The sequence below is a fragment of the Siphateles boraxobius genome, unplaced genomic scaffold (assembly GCF_051911475.1).
Source record: "Siphateles boraxobius isolate OS27281-9 unplaced genomic scaffold, OSU_SipBor_1 37, whole genome shotgun sequence".
In the NCBI taxonomy this organism is placed as follows: Eukaryota; Metazoa; Chordata; class Actinopteri; order Cypriniformes; family Leuciscidae; genus Siphateles; species Siphateles boraxobius.
In genome coordinates this window covers 2,847,724-2,867,434 of record NW_027508997.1, presented here as the reverse complement: position 1 = coordinate 2,867,434, position 19,711 = coordinate 2,847,724, and the positions used below count along the sequence as shown (strand labels likewise).

General features: G+C 41.4%; 2 protein-coding genes across 6 annotated transcripts in view; one reads left to right on the top strand and one right to left on the bottom strand.

The window, feature by feature from the left end:
- ninl (ninein-like) overlaps nt 1-16,208 on the top strand; it is a 40,010-nt gene extending 23,802 nt beyond the window's left edge. For 3 of the 5 annotated variants that reach the window (XM_077196996.1, XM_077196997.1, XM_077196998.1), the window contains 17 exons: nt 401-511; nt 597-686; nt 1,806-1,953; nt 2,044-2,112; nt 2,194-2,315; nt 2,539-2,897; nt 3,891-5,471; nt 5,972-6,076; nt 6,168-6,237; nt 11,680-11,964; nt 12,047-12,160; nt 12,237-12,383; nt 12,467-12,616; nt 13,544-13,657; nt 13,748-13,957; nt 14,121-14,234; nt 15,383-16,208. In XM_077196996.1, the coding sequence (XP_077053111.1) occupies nt 401-511; nt 597-686; nt 1,806-1,953; nt 2,044-2,112; nt 2,194-2,315; nt 2,539-2,897; nt 3,891-5,471; nt 5,972-6,076; nt 6,168-6,237; nt 11,680-11,964; nt 12,047-12,160; nt 12,237-12,383; nt 12,467-12,616; nt 13,544-13,657; nt 13,748-13,957; nt 14,121-14,234; nt 15,383-15,574 (3,981 nt within the window). In that variant the 3' untranslated portion in view covers nt 15,575-16,208. The remainder of the gene's footprint in view (nt 1-400; nt 512-596; nt 687-1,805; nt 1,954-2,043; nt 2,113-2,193; nt 2,316-2,538; nt 2,898-3,890; nt 5,472-5,971; nt 6,077-6,167; nt 6,238-11,679; nt 11,965-12,046; nt 12,161-12,236; nt 12,384-12,466; nt 12,617-13,543; nt 13,658-13,747; nt 13,958-14,120; nt 14,235-15,382) is intronic. The other 2 variants (XM_077197000.1, XM_077196999.1) reach the window with 1 other exon arrangement.
- Nucleotides 16,209-16,249: 41 nt separating this feature from the next.
- Nucleotides 16,250-18,974, bottom strand: gins1 (GINS complex subunit 1 (Psf1 homolog)). Its single transcript, XM_077197001.1, has 7 exons — nt 18,800-18,974; nt 18,595-18,659; nt 17,868-17,966; nt 17,681-17,771; nt 17,473-17,589; nt 16,474-16,548; nt 16,250-16,380 (listed from the first exon to the last, which is right to left on the bottom strand). Exons 1-7 carry the CDS (start codon nt 18,872-18,874, stop codon nt 16,312-16,314), a joined length of 591 nt encoding a protein of 196 aa, XP_077053116.1. The 5' UTR covers nt 18,875-18,974; the 3' UTR covers nt 16,250-16,311.
- Nucleotides 18,975-19,711: the final 737 nt, after the last annotated feature.

Below are 19,711 nucleotides of genomic sequence, written 5' to 3'. Positions count from 1 at the left end.
AGGCAACATTGCTGCAATAAAATCAATATTTATTTGATTTAAAAAAGAAAACTAATTTATACTTTAACTTTTCCTTGATTCAGTTTTGTAATCCTAATATAGTATTTTTTCATAAAGATGAAACATACAAAGAAAAAATATGCTGGAACACAACCAAGATACACATATGACTGTTTTGTCATTGAATATTCAAGTTGGGAAATTATATTTAAATAAACCATAACATTATCTATATAATATATAAATTGCATTACATGCCTCCTTTAATTCCCTTAATGATTCTGTTCTTGGCTACAGAACACGACTCAACGAAGAGGTGATCTGTCATGGTTAGAGGTGTATGTTTCTTTGAGCATGTCAGTGCGGTGTCAGGTTAAATAACTCTAGCTCTGTGTTACAGGAGAACCGTCGTTTGGAGGAGGAGGTCAGTCTTCTGAAGGAGAAGCTGTCTGAAGCGGAGAGCACCATCTCGAAACTACAGAAGGATCTAGAGCATCTGCTGCAGGACAGGGTGAGGCGTCTATATGCTGAAGATCATGAGTTTCATTCTTTAAGAACAATAATGATAATTGATCTATGCTTGTTTTATTGAACAGTACGGTGGCATTGATCCAAATGGCACAGGACTGCTGAATCAAGAGGAGCACTTCTCAGAGATCTTTAAGGAGTACGAGCAGCAATGCAGGGTATGAGCTTTCCTGTGTGTGTTTATGGCGTGTTGGTGGATATTTTGTCTAGAGTGAATGGTGAGGTCAGCCTTGTATTGTGCATTGTATTTAAGTGTCCTTTCTTGGTTATTATGCCAGCTCTCCTATAATATATGGTGCTTTAATTGTGAGGAGTCGTGTGCTATTACTTTTTGCTCTTGTGACATTTTGCTCTTTTGGAAGTAATCCACCTAGGAACCATTCAAAAAAACTTAGCAAGTGTATACTAATGCACAAAAATGACACTTAACAGCTTCGCAACAAGGTAGACACTTTACCCATAAGGCTTATTAAGGCAAGACATTTCTTTTCTGCACTGGTCAATTTTGAGATTTTGGACTATTTGGCTTTTCATGTCATTTTTTAGACTAGTGCAAAGAAAACATCAAAAATACACTTTCAAGTGTTTATTTTATTGCACTTCATGTATTTTTACTGGTAGATTAGAGTACAATGCATGTCTTTAAGGACCATTTTCTCAAAATGATTTTTTCTCTCATGCATAGAGACAATTGTCCTCTTTGGTATCACTGAACTTCACCAAACTTTAGTTTTATTTCTATTTATTCTGAAGGTTTTTACAGAGGGGTTTGTTCATTTATCATTTGCTTGATTTTATACATGCACATTTTATTCACAAAAACATGGTGAAAATAAATTATTTTTCTGGCTGTTGATGGTATTTTTTATTTATTCATGGAGCGACAAAATAGATATCCAAAATCCCCTTTATAAAAACATTTGACTAATATGTCAACAAAATGAAACAAGAATTTTGAACCTGTCCAATGTTTTTAACAACTGTTATGAAAACTATACTATAAAAGGATTACAAAACCAAAATGAGGGAACGTTGCTATTTAAAGTATGCATTTGTTTTGCAAAAACTACCTTTTATCAAGTTAATTATAATTTGTTAAATATTTGCAGACAACTATAAGTAAGCCATTTGTAGTTTTTGCAGTTTTATTTGGTGATGCTTTCAAAGAAAAACCCATTTCACTTCTGCTTTACATATTGTTGGGAGATTTGTTTCAGGAAATGCAGAAAAAAAGTTTTAGTTCAAATGACTCTGTGTCTCCGCCCCACTAAATACAGGAGTTGCAAGACAGGAATGACGAGTTGTGCTCAGAGCTGGAGTTGTTGAAGTCTCGGGGCTCAGGAAGGAGAGTCAGACGATCCAGGGGCAGCCTGTCGGATCATGAATGGTCAAGCCGAAGAGCATTAACCACTGAATCAGATTCTGGTGAACAAATATCTAGATCTAACACATCTTTCATGTTATCGAGCTTAACCTCTGTAGTAAACATCTAAACTTATCTGTTTTGTTCTACAGATGATCCTGAAATGAAGAAAGGTACATCTCCTCAGGTCAGAAAAACGCTCCAAGTCACTGACAAGAATGGTGAGGAATTTTAAAAACAAAGTTATCCTTTCTCAATGAAATATCCATACACATGGGTCATTGCTTGATTTGTCTCTTCAGCCCTGGGTTCCTTGGAGAGCTTGGCTCCCTCTGTGAGCATTGAGACAGAACTGGCCATGGAGCAGATGAAAGAGAGATACGAGCAAGAGGTTCAGGACTTGAAGATCCAATTGGAGACTAAGGTAAGGCAATATCGTAATTATGGAAATATTAAATGGGTTAACCAAAGTACCCTTTGCAAATTAGAGTAGATTCAGTTTAGATTCAAACAGCCAGAGCTGAAGGGGAAAAAGTTAGGATATGCAAATGCTTCTAAACCAAAGACGGACAAAAAAAAGTACCAGGACACTGACGGTTAACATGCTGTAGAGAAAGTGATTTATAATCTTAATTTTGTGTCCACAGGTGAATTTCTACGAGCGCAGTATGGAGCTGATGCGGCAGAATATGGAGGTTGAAAGGAAGGACATCTCACAGGGCTTTAAGATGGAGATCAGTGAGTTGGAGGACCTGAAGGCTCAGGCGGAAGAGCGAGCAGAGCAAATGCGTCAGGCTGTTGAAAAGCTGGAAGCAGAGCTGAGGGGTAAGACTGCAGGAGGAGTGTGGGGTCAAGAGCAAGAACGGAGAATTCAGCGGGAACAGGCAGAACTGGAGCAGAACTACGCTCGTGAGATCAGTAACATCGTGATGCGCCTCACTTCAGAGAAAGATCAGCTAGAGGCAGAACTCAAGCTCAAGATGGACCAGGAGGTGCTGCTTGTTAGGTAAGTGTTACGCGAATGGTCTGGTAAAGGATTAGGTGCTGTTCATATGTTGTAGACATTAGAAGTAAATATTTGAAAAAGGACAGAGCAAGAAGATTAATTACTTGTCAGTCTTTAAGACTCTTTAATAATGGAATTCATATAATGAGGGTATTATTTTGTATATTGTTTGCCCCCCTCCCAAAAAAGAATACATTTAATTAAACATTTAATTTAATTTAATTTTTTTGTTGCAAATATAAAATGTTGCCTATTTTAAGATCATTAGTTTTTTTGTTGTGACCATTATTTATTTGATTTACAACAGTTCATAAAAATATATAATTCGTCCACAGCATCCTTTTTCATTTCCATAATGCAAAAAGTTTTCTTATTACTGTTGTGAAGAAAATATATTTTGAAAATCTGGATGCATTATAGTGATTAGAAATTTGCATAAATAAAAAATTGGTAACACTTTACAATAAGGTATAAGTATTAGTATAATAAGGTAATGTATTAGTAAATTGAGATTAAGTTTAAAATGCTGTAGAAATATTTTTTATCGTTAATTCGTGTTAACTAATGTATTTAACTAATGTTAACAAATGAAACCTTATTGTAAAGTGTTACCCAAAAATGTGATGGTTTAAAGATAATTGTAGTAACAATTGTAAAAAAAAAATATATATATATATATATATATATATTTATATAAAAAAAATATTTTGGTTTGAAATATGAATGTTCTTGACAGGTTTTGTGAGATTCACCCATTTACAATTTTTGTGCATTTTCAATAAAACGTAATATGTGTGATTCATATATACCTTCATTCAAGAATTACATCTTGAATTGTGTTTTACTGTATGTTCAACCACTTTTTTTTCTTTTTCTTTTTTTTAAGTAGGGGAAAAGTAGAATTTTTTTATTTATTTTTTTATCTCTCCCTTGGTGCCCATTACATTGCCATGAATTTAGACATAGACGAATTAGCATGTTGCTGTGTCCCAGGGAGAAGGCAGAGCAGCAGTTATTGCACATGAAGGCACAACACAGCGAGGCTCAGCGTAGCCTACTCCATCAGCTGCACCTCGAGCGCAGCCGTCGAGAGGAACAGTCTGAGCAGCATCGCAGAGAAGAACAGGAGGCGCGCAGGGAGCGTCTCCTTTGCACCGAGCGCTGGAGTGAAGAGCAAGCTCAGATCTGCAGCAGGGTGGCACAGGAAAGAAAGAAACTGGAGGAGGAACACCAGGAAGAAATCAAGAAGCTAGGAGAACACATCCACTTCATGGAAGCTCAGGTAGAACTCACATCCAGGGCTGAGGAGGAGTTGCTCCTATTACAAAGACAGCTAGAAGATAAGCTGGAAGAGATGTGTGTTCAGCTTGAAGACAACACTGTTTCCATGAAAGCTCAAGATGCCCTTGTCCAGCATTTGACCTCAGAACTTCATGCCAAAGAGAAGGAAACCGAAATTAGAAATGAGAAGGAACAAAAGCTTTGCAATAAGCTCTCTCAGCTAGAGCAAAAGCTTAAAGCTGAGAGGGAAAAGAAGCAAGAACTTCTGAAGCAGAAGGAGCAAATACAGAAAGAAATGGACAGAAGTACTCAAGATCTAAAGGAGGAATTTGCAAAAGAAAAAGAGAAGGAACAGGAGCTTCTTGGCAAAATTTCTGAGTTAACAGAAGAGCTAGAGAACTGGAGGACCAAATCTGAGACCTGGCAGAAGGAGATCGTAAAAATGCAGGAAAGCAGTTGTCATCTATCTACAGCATTAGGTGAACAGCAAATGCAGTTGAAAGAACTTGAGGATCTTCAAGAAAACTTGGCCAAAACGCACGAGGCATTGAAAACCAGAGATGATGATCTTACAAGACAGGCTTCTGAGCTAAATGCTGTGGAGATGGAGCGGGATCGACTCATAGAGGAGCTCAAGGGTCAGTGTGAGGTTCTCAAACAGCTACAAACACAGGTTAAAAGTCTCTCTGAAGAGTGGGATCAAATGCACACAATGGAGCAAAACCTTCAAGGCTTTCTTCTTGTGGAGCAGGGTAAGGTTGAACAGCTCCAAGCCCGTCTGAACTTGGAGCAAGAAAAAACAAGACATCTTGAACAAGAGAACACAAGCTACCGGCAACTTGCAGACCAGCTTTCTTCTCAGATTGTTGAAATGGAGGCCGAATCTACTAAACTTAAAGAGAACGGAGATAATTTTGCACTGGAACTGCAAAGCAAAGACAACCAAATGCTGGAACTCAACCGTCAGCTTGAAGCCAAAGCCGAAGAGATGGATTTGCTCTGGAACGAGGTTCAGGTGAAGATGAATCTGTTTAAAAACGTCACTCATTTCTCTGGTCAGGTTCAACTTTTGACCAACCAATTGGAGGACAAAAAGCGAGAGCTGTGCTCTTTGAGAGAGGAGGCCGACAATACCACTAACCAACTACAGCAATCGCTGATGGACTCCCAAGCAGAGCTTCTGCAAATGGAGGAGGCCTTTGAAATCGAGAAGTGCCAAATGAAAGAACAGCTTCTGGAGATGGAGGGACTTGTCATGGCCTTAGAACTGGAGATGGACTCCAATCCCCACAGGTTTGTGGTTCTCCAGCTAGTAGATGACCGTCGAAACAGAACCAAAAGATTAACAATTGCTGCATTGATCCAATCGTCGATTCTCCCGTACGGATGCCAAGAATTGACTTTTGTGTCTGTCCAAGAATGTTTGACTGAATGTTTCACAGAATAAGATCTCATTAACCGTAGATATGCACTTTGATTTTTCAGAACTCATTCTGCATCTCACTAACTGAATGACAATGTGTCACTGACATGCATGAAAACTCACTATTAATAAATTGCTGTATGTATTCTGATTGAAAATGTGTTCTTGCATCCTATTAATTGTATTAATATTACATTTGTGTGTTTGTTGCCCTAAACTTATGCTGCTTTTTTTTTTTTTTTTAAGTTGAAAATCTTGATACGAAAACTCCTGAAATTGTATTGTTTTCAGTACTAGGCTTCCTAAAAGTTCAGAGGCTGGTAAGATTGTAATGGAGAGCTGATCTCTATATTTTGGTGTCCAATTGTAGGGCTCAACTTGATGAGGTCACGTCTGAAAACAGTGCACTGAAAGACAGGCTTGCTGTCTTACAGCAGGACGTCAAATTGCTGGAGGAGGAGGTCAACAAAAAGAGGTAAAGAAATAGTCTACTTTGACTTGTCAATTATCTTAACTTAATTTTAGCATTTTATTTAACAAAAAACAAATTTCACTTCACTTTTAAGGAAGAAACTTGAAGAGATGGACAGAGAATATATGAAAAATCGAGAAGACGAGGAGAGGCTACGAAAAGAGGCAAGATTGGCATCAATGAAGTTCTTGGAAAAATATTGATAGCATGGAGAGGGTAGCAAGTCACCATGAAATCAAAATTGACGTTTCTTATTGTTTTATGGAATATTGCAGTATTTATTTTAAATGATTTATCAGTGCACTTTTTTTACTTGTTAAAAAATATTTTTTTATTCATGTGCCCTCATGATCTTTAATCAAAATAACTTCCCCTCCCTCTTGCAGCAACATCTCTTTTCTGTTTATTACCAAGAGGGCGGGACAACCTGTCACTCACATTACATCACAGCAATAGCAAACCACAACCATCCAATCAGTTCCCAAGGGACAAAAACAAGTTTTCTCGCCGTACTTTTTTTCTTTTTCTTTTTTTTCTTGTTCGAGAAGCAGTTCCACTCGGGTATAATAGAGAGAAAATCGGTTCCCTTTCGAGAGGTCTCTCCTTTTGCGTAAGTAGCTTACGCTATGGGAAAACTCCTTTTCTCGAGAATATTGAAGTCTTTATGTAAAACGCATTGCAGCTGCACAGCTGACAGCAATGAGCGAAGGAGCTAGGTCATTGGCTGTGCTGCGGCAACTTGCTCGAACCAATGACGGGGCGACTCTGAATGCACGACCAATGAGCGCGCCTCGCGCCCGCGCGTCAGAGCCCGCCAAGATGGGCGTGGCCAAGAGCTATATATTGGGCGCCCCGTCATGAGAGTTCTTTAGATTTAATCTCCTTCAGCGAACACCTTCTTCGCTGGATCCTCCGGATTATTGAAAGCCTTCGCCGCCGTGGAAAAGCATACCAGCGGGATTGCTACGAGGACGTCGGTATCTTCAGCCGCCTTCGAACGCCATCCTACTGAGCCATCCGGCGCGCTACACGCAAGTATTTACATCTGTTCGCCCCGCGACATTTGTAAAAGAGCAATTTTCTGTGGCGTTGTTTCAAATGCCTTCCTGCGCGTCGTGCAGAGACCTTCTTCCAGACGGGGATCGTCACATCATCTGCGCTCGCTGCCTGGGCCGGGACCACGCATAAGCTGCTTTGACCAAGGGCGGATGCCCGGAATGTGACGACCTGGGTCTCTACGCACTGCGGGTTCGCTTCACCGCTTTCGCCGCGAGCGAGCCCATCGCCGACACCCCTCTGTTTGAGCCGCGTGTTAAGAAAAAGCGCCGCTCACAGAGGCTTCCTGAACCTGAGCTCAGTGACGTCACGCCGAGCCAGTCTCCGCGTGCCCCTCTAGCAGAGCGGTGGGTCTTGTGACTTTCGGCGCGTCCGAGGACGACGGGGGAGTAGATGACTCTTTGTCCATCGACGCTGCATCTGACGACTGGCCGGGCTCCACTTTCGACCCCGCCCCGTCGACGCTAACTAACACGAGTGGGGGCTCCTCTATGGATACAGAGATTGTCCGCATCCTCTCGAAGGCCGTGGAGGACCTCTGGCTCGATTGGTCTTCTCCCGAAGAACCAACCCGAAGCCGACTGGACGAGTGGTTTCTGCCGGGGCGCCAGCAGGCCCCTCGGCAAAGGCCTTCTCCTTTCTTCCCGGAAGTTCACGACGAACTCACCAAGTCATGGAAAGCCCCCCACTCTGCGCATCTGAAGCCTTCTTTTTCTTCGTCGCTCTCCTCTGTGGACGGCGCGAAGGAAAGAGGCTACGAGGGAACGCCGCCCCTCGAGGAGGCCGTGGCCAATCATCTCTGCCCAGCCTCTCCCACCCCTCGAAGCCCTGCCGCACTACTTCGGCTCTCGCTGGTCGCGCCTACGCCGCCGCCGGCCAAGCTGCGTCAGCGCTTCACTCAATGGCGGTACTTCAAGTGTTCCAAGCCAAGCTTCTCCGCTCCCTGGACGAGTCTGGCCCTGAACCCGAAGCCTTCAAGGACCTACGCAGCGCGACTGACATAGCCCTGCGAGTCACGAAGGCCACCGCCCAGTCTATTGGCCGCGCCATGGCTAATTTGACTGTTCTCGAGCGCCATTTGTGGCTGACTCTGACGGAGATGAAGGACGCGGATAAGGCCCCGTTTCTCGACGCGCTTATCTCCACCAGCGGCCTGTTTGGACCTGCAGTTAAAGGTTTCGCCGAACGCTTCACTGAGGCCCAGAACGCTTCACAAGCTATGCGCCAGCTTATCGCAGAGCAGACAGAGGCCGCCACAGCCGCAGCGGGCTAGAGCAGCCCCCACCGCCTCTCAGCCCGTGCCTCAGACTGACGCTCGACGCCACTCGCGCTCCCACAACCGCAAGCCGCCTCCTGAGCGACGGGGTCCTCGGCCCAAGATTGTGCTGAACCCTGAGCCTCGAAAGCCTTCCTAGCCACAGGAATGAGAAGAGAGAGTGCGTGTCTCAAAAAAAAGCCGGACCACTCTCTCTGCAAAATCTCAAATATTACCCAGTCCCCGTACAGGCGGCTGGAAATGTCTATACAGCAGTCAATGGGCCAGTCACAGAGCTCGCTCACCTGCAAACAAACGCCGTTTTTACGGCGACACACAGAAAACACAAAAAGAGTCTTTTTCTGCCTGTGTCACTAAGGGTTCACAAGTCCACAAAGTGTGCATTCCCAGATACTGTCAAAACAGTGCCAAATTCATTCCCAGCTCAGGCTGCACGCCCCATGAATGTAGATCACGTGCCTACGGTCATGTACGTACCACTACACACAAGCACTGTTCACACAGTTATGAATTCATCCCCAGTAAAAGCGGGAAACATTATAAAAGTAACGCGTGTGCCTACCACTGTCTATGCACCCCCACTTATAAACACTGTCCCTACAGTGTCAAACACAACCCCAGCTCAGGCTGCGAGTCTTACAGACATAGCGCGCGCTGTTGTAATCACACACGCGCCCATTCACTCAGCTGCTCAGCGCGCGCCCGCGCCTCTGAGAGCTACGAGCTCAGGCGATTCGCTGGCCGGGTCCCTACGTCACAGCGGCCTGCCCCTAGCCTGTATTCAGCCCATATCTGTACACGCAGCAGCATGGGAGAACATTCCAGATATGCCGAAATGGGTGTTGAATATACTAAAGCACGGATACTCGCTCCAGTTTGCTCGCAGACCACCACGTTTTACGACTGTGGTCGAGACGAAAGTGAGAAAGGAGTGTTTGCATGTTCTACGCACCGAGGTGCACAAATTAATAGGAAAGGGCGCTGTGGAAACTGTTTACCCCTCTATGAGCGGGGCAGGTTTTTACAGCCGCTATTTTGTCGTCCCGAAAAAGGATGGCGGTCTCCGCCCCATCCTAGATCTCAGACACCTGAACAAAGCACTAATGATTCGCTCGTTCAGAATGTTAACAACCAAACATATCCTCGCGCAAGTACGCCCAGGAGATTGGTTTCTCTCAGTGGATCTGAAAGATGCTTACTTTCACGTTCCAATAGAGCCTCATCACAGGCCTTTTCTGAGATTCGCTTTCGAGGGACAGTCTTACCAGTACACAGTACTTCCGTTCGGCCTGTCCCTGGCTCCCCGTACATTCACGAAATGTATGGATGCAGCACTTTCCCCCTTGAGACGAAGGGGAGTGCGAATACTGAATTATCTCGACGATTGGCTGGTCCTAGCACAATCAGAGAGTCAGTTAATAACACACAGATCTTGGATTATCAGCCATCTAGACTCGACTGGTGTAACGCCGAGGGCCTGAACCTTGAAACATGCGAGATTTCGAACGAACTCTCCTTTCTACAAGGGCTTCTGGAGGCGGGCCGCTCCCCCTCCACGCTCAAAGTATATGTGGCGGCCATCACAGCGTCACACGACCCTGTGATGGAACGTCCATTGGCAAGAAACGACCTAATTATTCATTTCCTAAGGGGCGCTAGGAGGATGAACCCTTCACGCCCCCCCTCAGTGCCGATCTGGGACCTAGCTACTGTCCTAGACGCTCTTAAAGGGCCCCCGTTTCGAACCACTCCGAACCGTGCACCTTAAGCAGCTCTCGCTCAAAACTGCGCTCTTGCTGGCACTCGCCTCGGTCAAGAGAGTGGGCGATCTGCATGTGCTTTCGGCAAGCGCTGGCTGCTTGGAATTCGGACCTAACGACTGCAGGGTCGTCCTTAGGCCAAAACATGGGTATATTCCTAAAGTGCTCACCACTCCCTTCAGAGCACAGGTTATCTCCCTAACTGCGCTATCGTCCCCAGCAGACGAACACGACGCTAACCTACTCTGCCCCGTTAGGGCTCTCAGAGTGTATTTGGAGCGTTCTGCCCTATTCAGACAGACAGAACAACTGTTTGTATGCTTTGGCGGCCGTACGAAGGGTTCTGCCGTTTCAAAGCAGAGAATCTCTCACTGGATAGTTGAGGCTATAGCTCTGGCTTATGAAGCCAAGGGACTTCAATGCCCCTGGGGAGTCAAAGCACACTCCACCAGGAGTGTGGCTTCTTCCTGGGCGTGGTCGAGCGGGATACCGATCGAGGATATTTGTGCGGCGGCTGGCTGGGCCTCACCGTCCACATTTATCAGGTTTTACAACCTACAGGTCCCGACATTGCATTCCAATGTACTATCAGCATGATACTAGTAGAACTATGAGTTCGTATCTAGATTATGTATGTGCTTGTGTCACACTGAGCGCCTTCTAGCCGCTCTTTACTTTTTTCCCACATATAAAGCCCGCCTCTGCCGGCTAGTTGGATGATAACTTTGCTTTTTAGCTCAGGCACCTGCCTCTGGTTATCATAAGGCGAAGTTCAGCACGCACGGCGTTTTGCATGGTGTTCCCATAGCGTAAGCTACTTACGCAATAGGAGAGACCTCTCGAAAGGGAACGACTCGGTTACTAACGTAACCTCGGTTCCCTGAGAGGAGGGAACGAGTATTGCGTAAGCTGCCGTGCTTGTGCTTGGTTAGTTCGCTTCAGTCGTTTTAACCTAAAGAACTCTCATGACGGGGCGCCCAATATATAGCTCTTGGCCACGCCCATCTTGGCCGGCTCTGACGCGCGCGGGCGCGAGGCGCGCTCATTGGTCGCACATTCAGAGTCGCCCCGTCATTGGTTCGAGCAAGTTGCCGCAGCACAGCCAATGACCGGCTCATTGCTGTCTGCTGTGCAGCTGCAATGCGTTTTACATAAAGACTTCAATATTCTCGAGAAAAGGAGTTTTCCCATAGCGTAAGCTACTTACGCAATACTCGTTCCCTCCTCTCCGGGAACCGAGGTTACGTTAGTAACCGAGTCGTTTTGCTATGTTTGTGGAGACTCTCAATAGGCGTAATGGTTTTTATACTGTACAAACTGTATATTCTACCCCCTTACACGAACCCTACCCATCGCACAAAACTTTCTGCATTTAAAAAAAAAACTAAAAAACATCATATTTCTCTCTTTTGTTAATATGCTCTTTCACTCATAAATGTCACATTATGAATACTGAATGACTGCACAACATTATAGTTCCTTCTCCTAACAATTGTTTTCCTTCTCCAACGTAGAATTCTAAATGTCGAGAAGAGGTGCTCGATCTCAGTGCGAGAAACCTTCAGCTTAGCAGTGAGAACGCCGAACTGAGTTCCCGGCTGTGCACTGATCAGAGAGCAGTGCAGACGCTGACTGACAGGCTAGCACAGGTGTGCCAGGAGAACGATGGGACAGCTGCTTCCTACAGACAGCTGCAGGAAACCCTACAGCAGCAGGAGAGCGACAAACTAAAGCTCCAGGAACAGTGGCAGACAGAGAAGGAGCTTCTTGAGAGGGAGCTTAAAACTGCCAAGGAGATGGTATGATTTAGTTTTTTAGGAAATATATTAATAAATTATCTCAAAGTTGGCAGGAATCACTGCAACTCCTCTTAATTTTCAGCTCCAGCATTTGACTGTAGTTGAGTCTGCATTGACTAGTCAGACTCTGAAAAACCAAGCACTAGAGCAAGACAAGGACCATTTGTTGAAGGAAACGTCGGACAGAGACCAGAAGGTGAGATGCTGATGCTTTTTCTTCAAGTACTTTTCTGATCCTGGACATGCTAAAGCTTGCTTTGTGTTTTTTGCAGCTGAAGAAGCTTCAGGAATCGCTTTGTAACTCAGAAACCCAGATAGAGCAGCTCAACTCCCAGATCCTAATTCTGTGGCAAGAAAAGGATCTTCACATCCAGGAGGCATCCACACATCAAAAGATGCTGCAGCAGTGTCAGGACAAGGTGAACAATGATCTTTATACTTGTTTGGGTTAATTCAATAATAATAAAATGAATAACCGCTAAATATTGTTGTGTAACACAAGGTACAGGAGCTTGAGAACAGCATACATCAGCTGCATAAAGAGAAGGAGCATTTACATCAGACCCACAGGATTCAGGAGGAGACTGCAGTCAGTGTTCTGCAGAAGGAGAGCAAGAGCTTGCGAGTACAAAACGAGGACCTTCTTAACAAAGTTAGTCAGGAAGAACAAATTGCTTTTGCAGTGGATTTTTCTCAATTTGCAAATATCTGTGTCCAAATTTTACTCCCTATTTATTTTATAGTGCACTATTTGGAATGCATATGCATGACACTTTTAACCAAGGTATACACAAACCCATGACCTTGGTGTTGCTGGCACCATTCTCTACTGTTTGCACGGCTGGAATGTTCTGAATTCACAATTGTGAATTCCATATAGTGCACACTTTTAAACCCACAATGCATTATTTTTTCTGTGTGCAACCAATGTATACTTCTCATTGCTATTATAGGCCTTTATTCAATGCAGAGGGGATCACCAAACTCACCAAAAAAATACAAATTGAAGCTTCCTTTATTCCTGCAGTCTTTTTGTCTTTACTGAAATATTGTGGAGAAACAAGTTGTGGAGATTCAGCTGGGGGCGCCACCATCTAGCCGTTCAGCGTACATAGGTTGTACACCTGTTAATATGGTGCAATGTGGGATTGAATGAGTGAGGTCGATAATGTCCACTATGGTTTCGGACAACACTACAAATGGCTGCCCCCTCAAATAGTGCCCATCAATGCCCTTTAAGGGTATAGGGGGCGATTTCGGACACAGCCTATGTGTCTCAGAAGTGAAATCTCATAGCCATTTGTCTTCCCCTGAGCACAGAAAAGCTGCACAGCTGGTATAGGATTCAAATGATCCTCATGTTACATTTTGTCAATATTTTGAAACATTGAAGTCTCTTATGCTCACCAAGAAAAAATACAGTGTAAACAATAATATTGTGAAATATGATTACAATTTAAAATGAGTCTTTTCTTTAATATGTTTTAAAATGTAACAATTTTTCAGCAGCCATTATTCTGTCTTCAGTGTCACGTGATCCTTCAGAAATCATTCTGATTAGCTGGAATATTTTTTTTAGGTGGCTCAGCTGCAGACTCAGGAGCTGGAACTTCAGAGACTGACACATCAGTGCCTCACTTTGAGAAACAAACAAGCAGAGCTAGAGACTGCTAAACATGAGGCAAATGAACAGGTTTGGAGATCATTTCTACCTTCTCACTGACTGAGAATTCCTTATTAATGTTTTTGGTCTCACTTTTGTGTGTTTGATGCTTTGGTTTAGGCACTAAGGGCAGAGAGCGCTCTGTCGCTGGTCCAGGCTCAGCATGTACGTGTGGTACAGGAACTAAGAGAACAGGTGGGGTCTGGCACCCGGGAGCACTTGGCTCATCTACAAACTCAATTGGCCGAGCAGCAGCTCAGGACGCAGGATTTAGAGGGTCTGCTTCGCTCTCAGGCCAAGCAAGCCGGGATTCAGATGGGCCTTCAGCAGGTACAGCTACACATTCAAATTCTTGATGGTTGAACGTCAATTTTCCTAAGCCACACATCACTTTTGGCCACAACTGTATTTATCATTGAATCGTTTACGTTTTTTCAACCTTCATCTCATATTCCAAGTAATTTTATTTGCAAACTATTAAATCAAACAACAGGAGCAATACGAGAAATTGATGGTGAGTATGCAGGAGCGTATGGATGAAGTTGAAGGCAAGCTGAAAAACACCCGTGTGATGCTGCAGGAGAAAGTCAACCAGCTAAAAGAACAGGTAACCAGAAACAAGTGACTTTAAAGTTCACCAATTATGCTTTTTCAGATATTACCTTTCATGCAGTGTGTAATATAGCTGTTTGTGATCATTGTAAAAGGTCTGCAAAGTTTCAAAGTGCACTATAAATGGAGATATTTGTATCTCGAAAGAACAAACCATTTCTGAATTACCTGAAATTCTGATGTCAGAGCAGAGTAGGCTCTTGGAAAGGAGGGGTTTAAAGGGACTGAATCTTTGAACCAACAGTTTTTAGACTCTTTGAGAAATTAGGTGATGTGCAATGTATATTATGAGGGGAAAAAAGTGTTTTTTGACCTTGGATTCATGTAAATCTATTGCAGGAGATATTCAAAACAAAATTAGGAACTTAAAAAATAGCATAATAGCGCCACTTTAAACCACATGTTACTGAATATTGCATAATACTTACTATTCTGTCGTTTTTAGGATGTGAAATATTAGGCGGCATTATGCAACAAGTACAAATTTCACATGATAACCCCACATACTGCATGTTGTTTATAAATAAAGATGTGAATAAATTCTAAAAATGCAAATAAAAGGCAAATATTTTATCCGATAAGAATCCAGCGTGTAAAATACAATGGAAACACATTTACCGAATAAATCCCTCGATGTGCAACAAAAAGCTCACGTGAATTCAGTGGATGTGATTGGATAAATAGACTAACCAGCGGGACCAATCGTATCGCAAAGCAGATCAATGTTGGTTTGATCATTCTGAAATGCCTGACACGCATGTCTTTATGATGGAGGTAAAAAGAGCAGTATTCTCTTTCCCAATTGCAGCAACTTCCATTTTTATTAGATATTTTGTGAAAATTTCCCAGGAAGTGATGAATTTGTTCTCTTTAACACATGGAATGGAAAATGTGCTTTATTCAAAAATGTTTTATGCGATATTCCAATTTTGCACATGTAAAATTTGCAACTTTAGATGGAAACGTAGCTGTGATACAGTGTTTTCTGTGCAATTTTTTTTGCCAAATGTAGGTCAACTGGGCATTTCATCCATTCAAAAGACTGTAGTATACATACTACAAACAGAAATAGTACATTAGTATGCTGTTCCAAAGCTTGATATTTTGTATATTGACAATCCCCTCTAACTTCCCCTCCTATAGCTGGCCAAAAATGCCAAGTCAGATCTGCTGCTGAAGGACCTGTATGTGGAAAACTCTCAGCTCATGAAGGCTCTTCAGGTGACAGAGCAGAGGCAGAAGAGTGCAGAGAAGAAGTCTTTCCTGCTGGAGGAGAAAGTGATCGCTCTTAATAAACTGCTACGTAAAATCGCCCCAGCATCGTTCACGGCTTAGACTTGTTTCACAAGCCTTTACCTGTTGTACTGGACTGAAGTCCCCCCTGCTAGTGCACTTTTATATTTTGGTGCGAATTGTTTTTGTAAATGCAGTAAACAATCCTAGTGTTAAAGTTAAAGCACAAATAATGCAAAGTCTTACAATTACTCTGACAGCATTTTGTATTTAAATCATGCTGTTTTCAACAATATAAAGAGGACGAAGCGCAAAGTTAATTTAAGGTCATATTTTAGTCTCTTCAGAGGCAAGTGAATTGATCATTTGGACAGAGCTTTACACATTCCTTTATTTGTTCACTGTGATGTAGGGTACAAACCGCAAGCGTTATTTGATAGTAAAATAAGACGTATTCTTTTTACTGCAGTTTTAATGCCCATTTTATAACCAAAAGCACAGTATTCACTCAATGTACAGTTTTGATACAAATACTATATTGTAATTGCACAATTTTCAATCATGATGCACTAATGTCCACTTGGATATAAATTATTCTAAGTGTTACAATTGATGTACACCTTGTTTAAAAGAGCTGGCTAACTTTTGGGAGATAACTGTGACACCACTGTTTTGTAAATGCATCATGTACTATTTCCCACTGTAAGGAATGTGAGCAAGTAAAGTTTTACCTGTGTATATGTGTTGCTTTCTGATTAGATCAATCAAATGTAATTTTATAACATTTCAATAGTTAAAGTGAAGAAAAGATGCGAGTATCCACAATCAGCTGCTTATTCTCAGGAGATGACATGCTCTAATACACCCTGCCGAATAAGCTGCTCACATTTCCATCTGGGTAAGAAGTGCTGTGAAGAGAGAAAGGGTGAAACACGTTCAGCAATATAAACAAACAAGCAGTCCTTCTAGTGTGATTCAAACATGCTCTTAAGAAAAGCTACCTGGCTATTTTTCTTCAACAGAATCACAGTGCCATCATCTATTTCAAACTCTCCATGGTCTTTAAGACACCGCACCTGAATATGAAGGAAAAGATACATCAGTGCTAATAAAGTTCCTGTGCGATTAGGTAAACGGCTCAATTTCACACACACAAAAACATTTTGGTTACTTTATTACATTTTTGTCCCAAAATAAAATTATTTTTCATAAAAGAAATAAAGCCTATGTTAGAATAATTATATATTTTTTAACATTTTAAGCAAATTCCGATTGCTGTAATGGCAATTTTAATGTATGAATACTTCAGAACTTGTATAAAAAAAGATCACCGCTAATTTATTAATGTAACGGGGAAAAAGTCTACATACTATATGCATGTTTTTTACCCATTACATTAATGAGAATTCAGCTATACATTTTATTTTTAGTTATGAGAAAGAAACTTCACCCACACAGTGCCAAAGCACAACCAAAACAATGTTCTTCCTCACAATGCATGCAGTTTGGTTTTTTAACCGCTAGAAGGCCAAGTTACAATGTGTACTTTTAATTTGGTTAAACTTGATTGTACTAAAATAACTAAAAAGAAATACAATTATTTTGAATATATAAAGTTATCTTGAAATAATATTTAATATGAAAAAATAATAAAAACCGATTGAAAATTACAAATACTAATTTACTAAAACTTGAAAATTAAAATGGAAATTTAAAAAAAAATATATATTAATACAAGTCCCTAGTCCCAGACTAAAATGCATGTTTGAGCTGTTTTAAATGAAAGTAACTTGGACTGACACATATCTTAAAATATATAAGTGCCATTGTTTTGTCTCAAGACGCACATCCGTAATGTTTTCTTCCAAGGCATGTTTATGAAAGCTACTTAAATGTCCTAATTCAACTAAGGCCCAATCCTGGCTTAATTTAAAACTTGTCTGTGAAACCAGGCCTATGTAAGTAATACTAAAAAAACAATAAAATAAAAATGCACTCACCTCAATGTATAAACTCTTAGGGGGCTTCATATCCTGAGTTAAGTCCAAACCTTCCTCTCCCCCAATTGATCTCATATAGGTCGCCAAGGATTTTTTATACTGATTGAACCACTCCATCTGATTTAGAAGCATTTGAATTAACATGTCAGTCACCAAGAAGAAACAAGTGGCATTTAATAATTGTTACACAGAAGAAATTCAGGCCCACCTCTTCAGCACACATATGAAACCTAATGGCTGTGGGCAGTACACTGCCGTACTCCCATCTGAGAGCACGGATCCTCAGGAGGCGATCATAACTGTGGGAAGAGAGAGAGAGAAATGTTTGATCACACCTGCCAAGGTCTGAAGAGTGAACCAGACGATGGATAACAGGAAAACAGCGAATCACTCACAGGTATGCGGAGATACAGCGCTGGTTCCTCAGTAGACAGCAGTGGCGGAACTTGATGCTTGGTATCAGCTCACTCTTGCCCTCTGTCTTTGCCTCATTCCTATAAAAAAGCAGGTTTATATGGAGTATATTGGCTTTTTATACTAAATCATGCAGTATTTATTAATATTTTGAATAAGGTTTTATTTTTATATTTTGTTTTTATTTTAGGTACTTTTTCATTTATATTATTTACTATATTTGTTTTATTAAGCTTTCATTTGTTTTCATTTAAGTATTAGTAAAAGTATTTTGTTTTGCCTAAAAAATCTAATTTATGAGCTAAAAGCCATTAAGAGAAAGCCAACATTATGACATGCTAACTTAAGAAGTTATTTTTAGATTAAGAGTCTAAGTCTTGACAAAACATTGAATGACTATGTCAACATTGAAATACTTGAGTAATACTTAAGTCATAATTATCTGATAAAAATATGAAATTATGACGTAAATTATGAGAGAAAAGTTGACTTTTTATATTTTTTTCATAATTATGCCTCAGTATGACGTTTGATATGACATACCGTTTATGTCTTAGAATCATAAAACATTTGGCTGAATGTCACTAAAACGTTTTTTAATGGTTTTAGTTTACAAAAACAGCATTGCAGACCGTGCCGTTTGCTAACTAATCAAACACAGAAAGCATTAACGTTAGTCTCGATGGTGAGAGCTGAGCACAGACTTACACATCACTCTGATTCTGTTCATACAGAGCCTTCATTTCCTCCAGGACTTGCCGAATACTGTCTTCCTGAGGAAAATCCAGGACAAACCGGTATGACTTCACTTTGACATGTTAATGACATCCGACTGTTACTAACTTACCTGCTGAAATGTTGGCAGCTAAGTTTCAGTTTTCTATTATGAAACTGTACGAAACGCTTTACTTACATTAAACGCGGGCAGCTGACCATCTCCCATCCGATGTAGTTCTCTTATAAGTTCGACTGCTTTTTCGCAGAACATTATAAATGTGATGTCGATATTTCTGGGATAAAGTCTTAGCTAGTAAATTTCCAATGTAGTCAAAGACAGTTTTCGCGGTAATTTTTGTTGTTGTGATCACGTGACGTGAGTCTTAAAGTTACTACGGAGAGTCAAAAAGGACATTTTCAGACATGAGTCGTGACGGGACCAGTCTATGGATGGGACTCATGCCTGAGAATCGGTTCTTTCGAACAGTTCGTTTCAAAGAACCGGTTTAATCATTATTTTCAAGAAGAACATGACATGCGTCGTTGTGTGGATGAAGATTCAACACAAAAGTATGAATGTTTTAATGAACCGAAAAGCAAAAAACAGTTCAGTATCTTGGCCACTTTCTGATAACTTTGTGACCTTATACCAGACAACATCATATTATTATTATATAGGCCTATATATAATAATATGATGTTGTCTGGTATAAGGTCACAAAGCATATGCTTAAAAATACATTGATTTTAAGAAACTTAGTGGTGTAGCACATTGTATTTTTTAGAGTTATTTTTTAAAAGCATTTGATTATTACAGATTCTTGTATTATTACTTCATAACATGACTATAGTTATGATAATGACTGCTGTAGTATTAGTAATCAAGTAGGCTACATGCCATCTAGAAGTGAAAATGTCACATACAAACAAACAGTTCACAGGTCATCCCTCTGAACACCTCAGGTTTGGTGACACCAATCTTTGGCTGAAGGTTAATCACATAGGTCTTACAATTTTTAGGGAGAGCCATCATATTTTCTGTAAATATAATTCTGTACATGATGAACAAATGAAAAGCAGTAGATATTGTGGCGTTGTGCAATTTCCC

Excerpts from the sequence above, each read along its gene's own strand:
- gins1 (XM_077197001.1), bottom strand. The coding sequence starts at position 18,874 with ATGTTCTGCGAAAAAGCAGTCGAACTTATAAGAGAACTACATCGGATG. Across the intron at positions 18,660-18,799 it reads GTCAGCTGCCCGCGTTTAAT|GAAGACAGTATTCGGCAAGT; the intron begins GTAAGTAAAGCG and ends GATTTTCCTCAG. Across the intron at positions 17,967-18,594 it reads GAACAGAATCAGAGTGATGT|GAATGAGGCAAAGACAGAGG; the intron begins GTAAGTCTGTGC and ends GCTTTTTTATAG.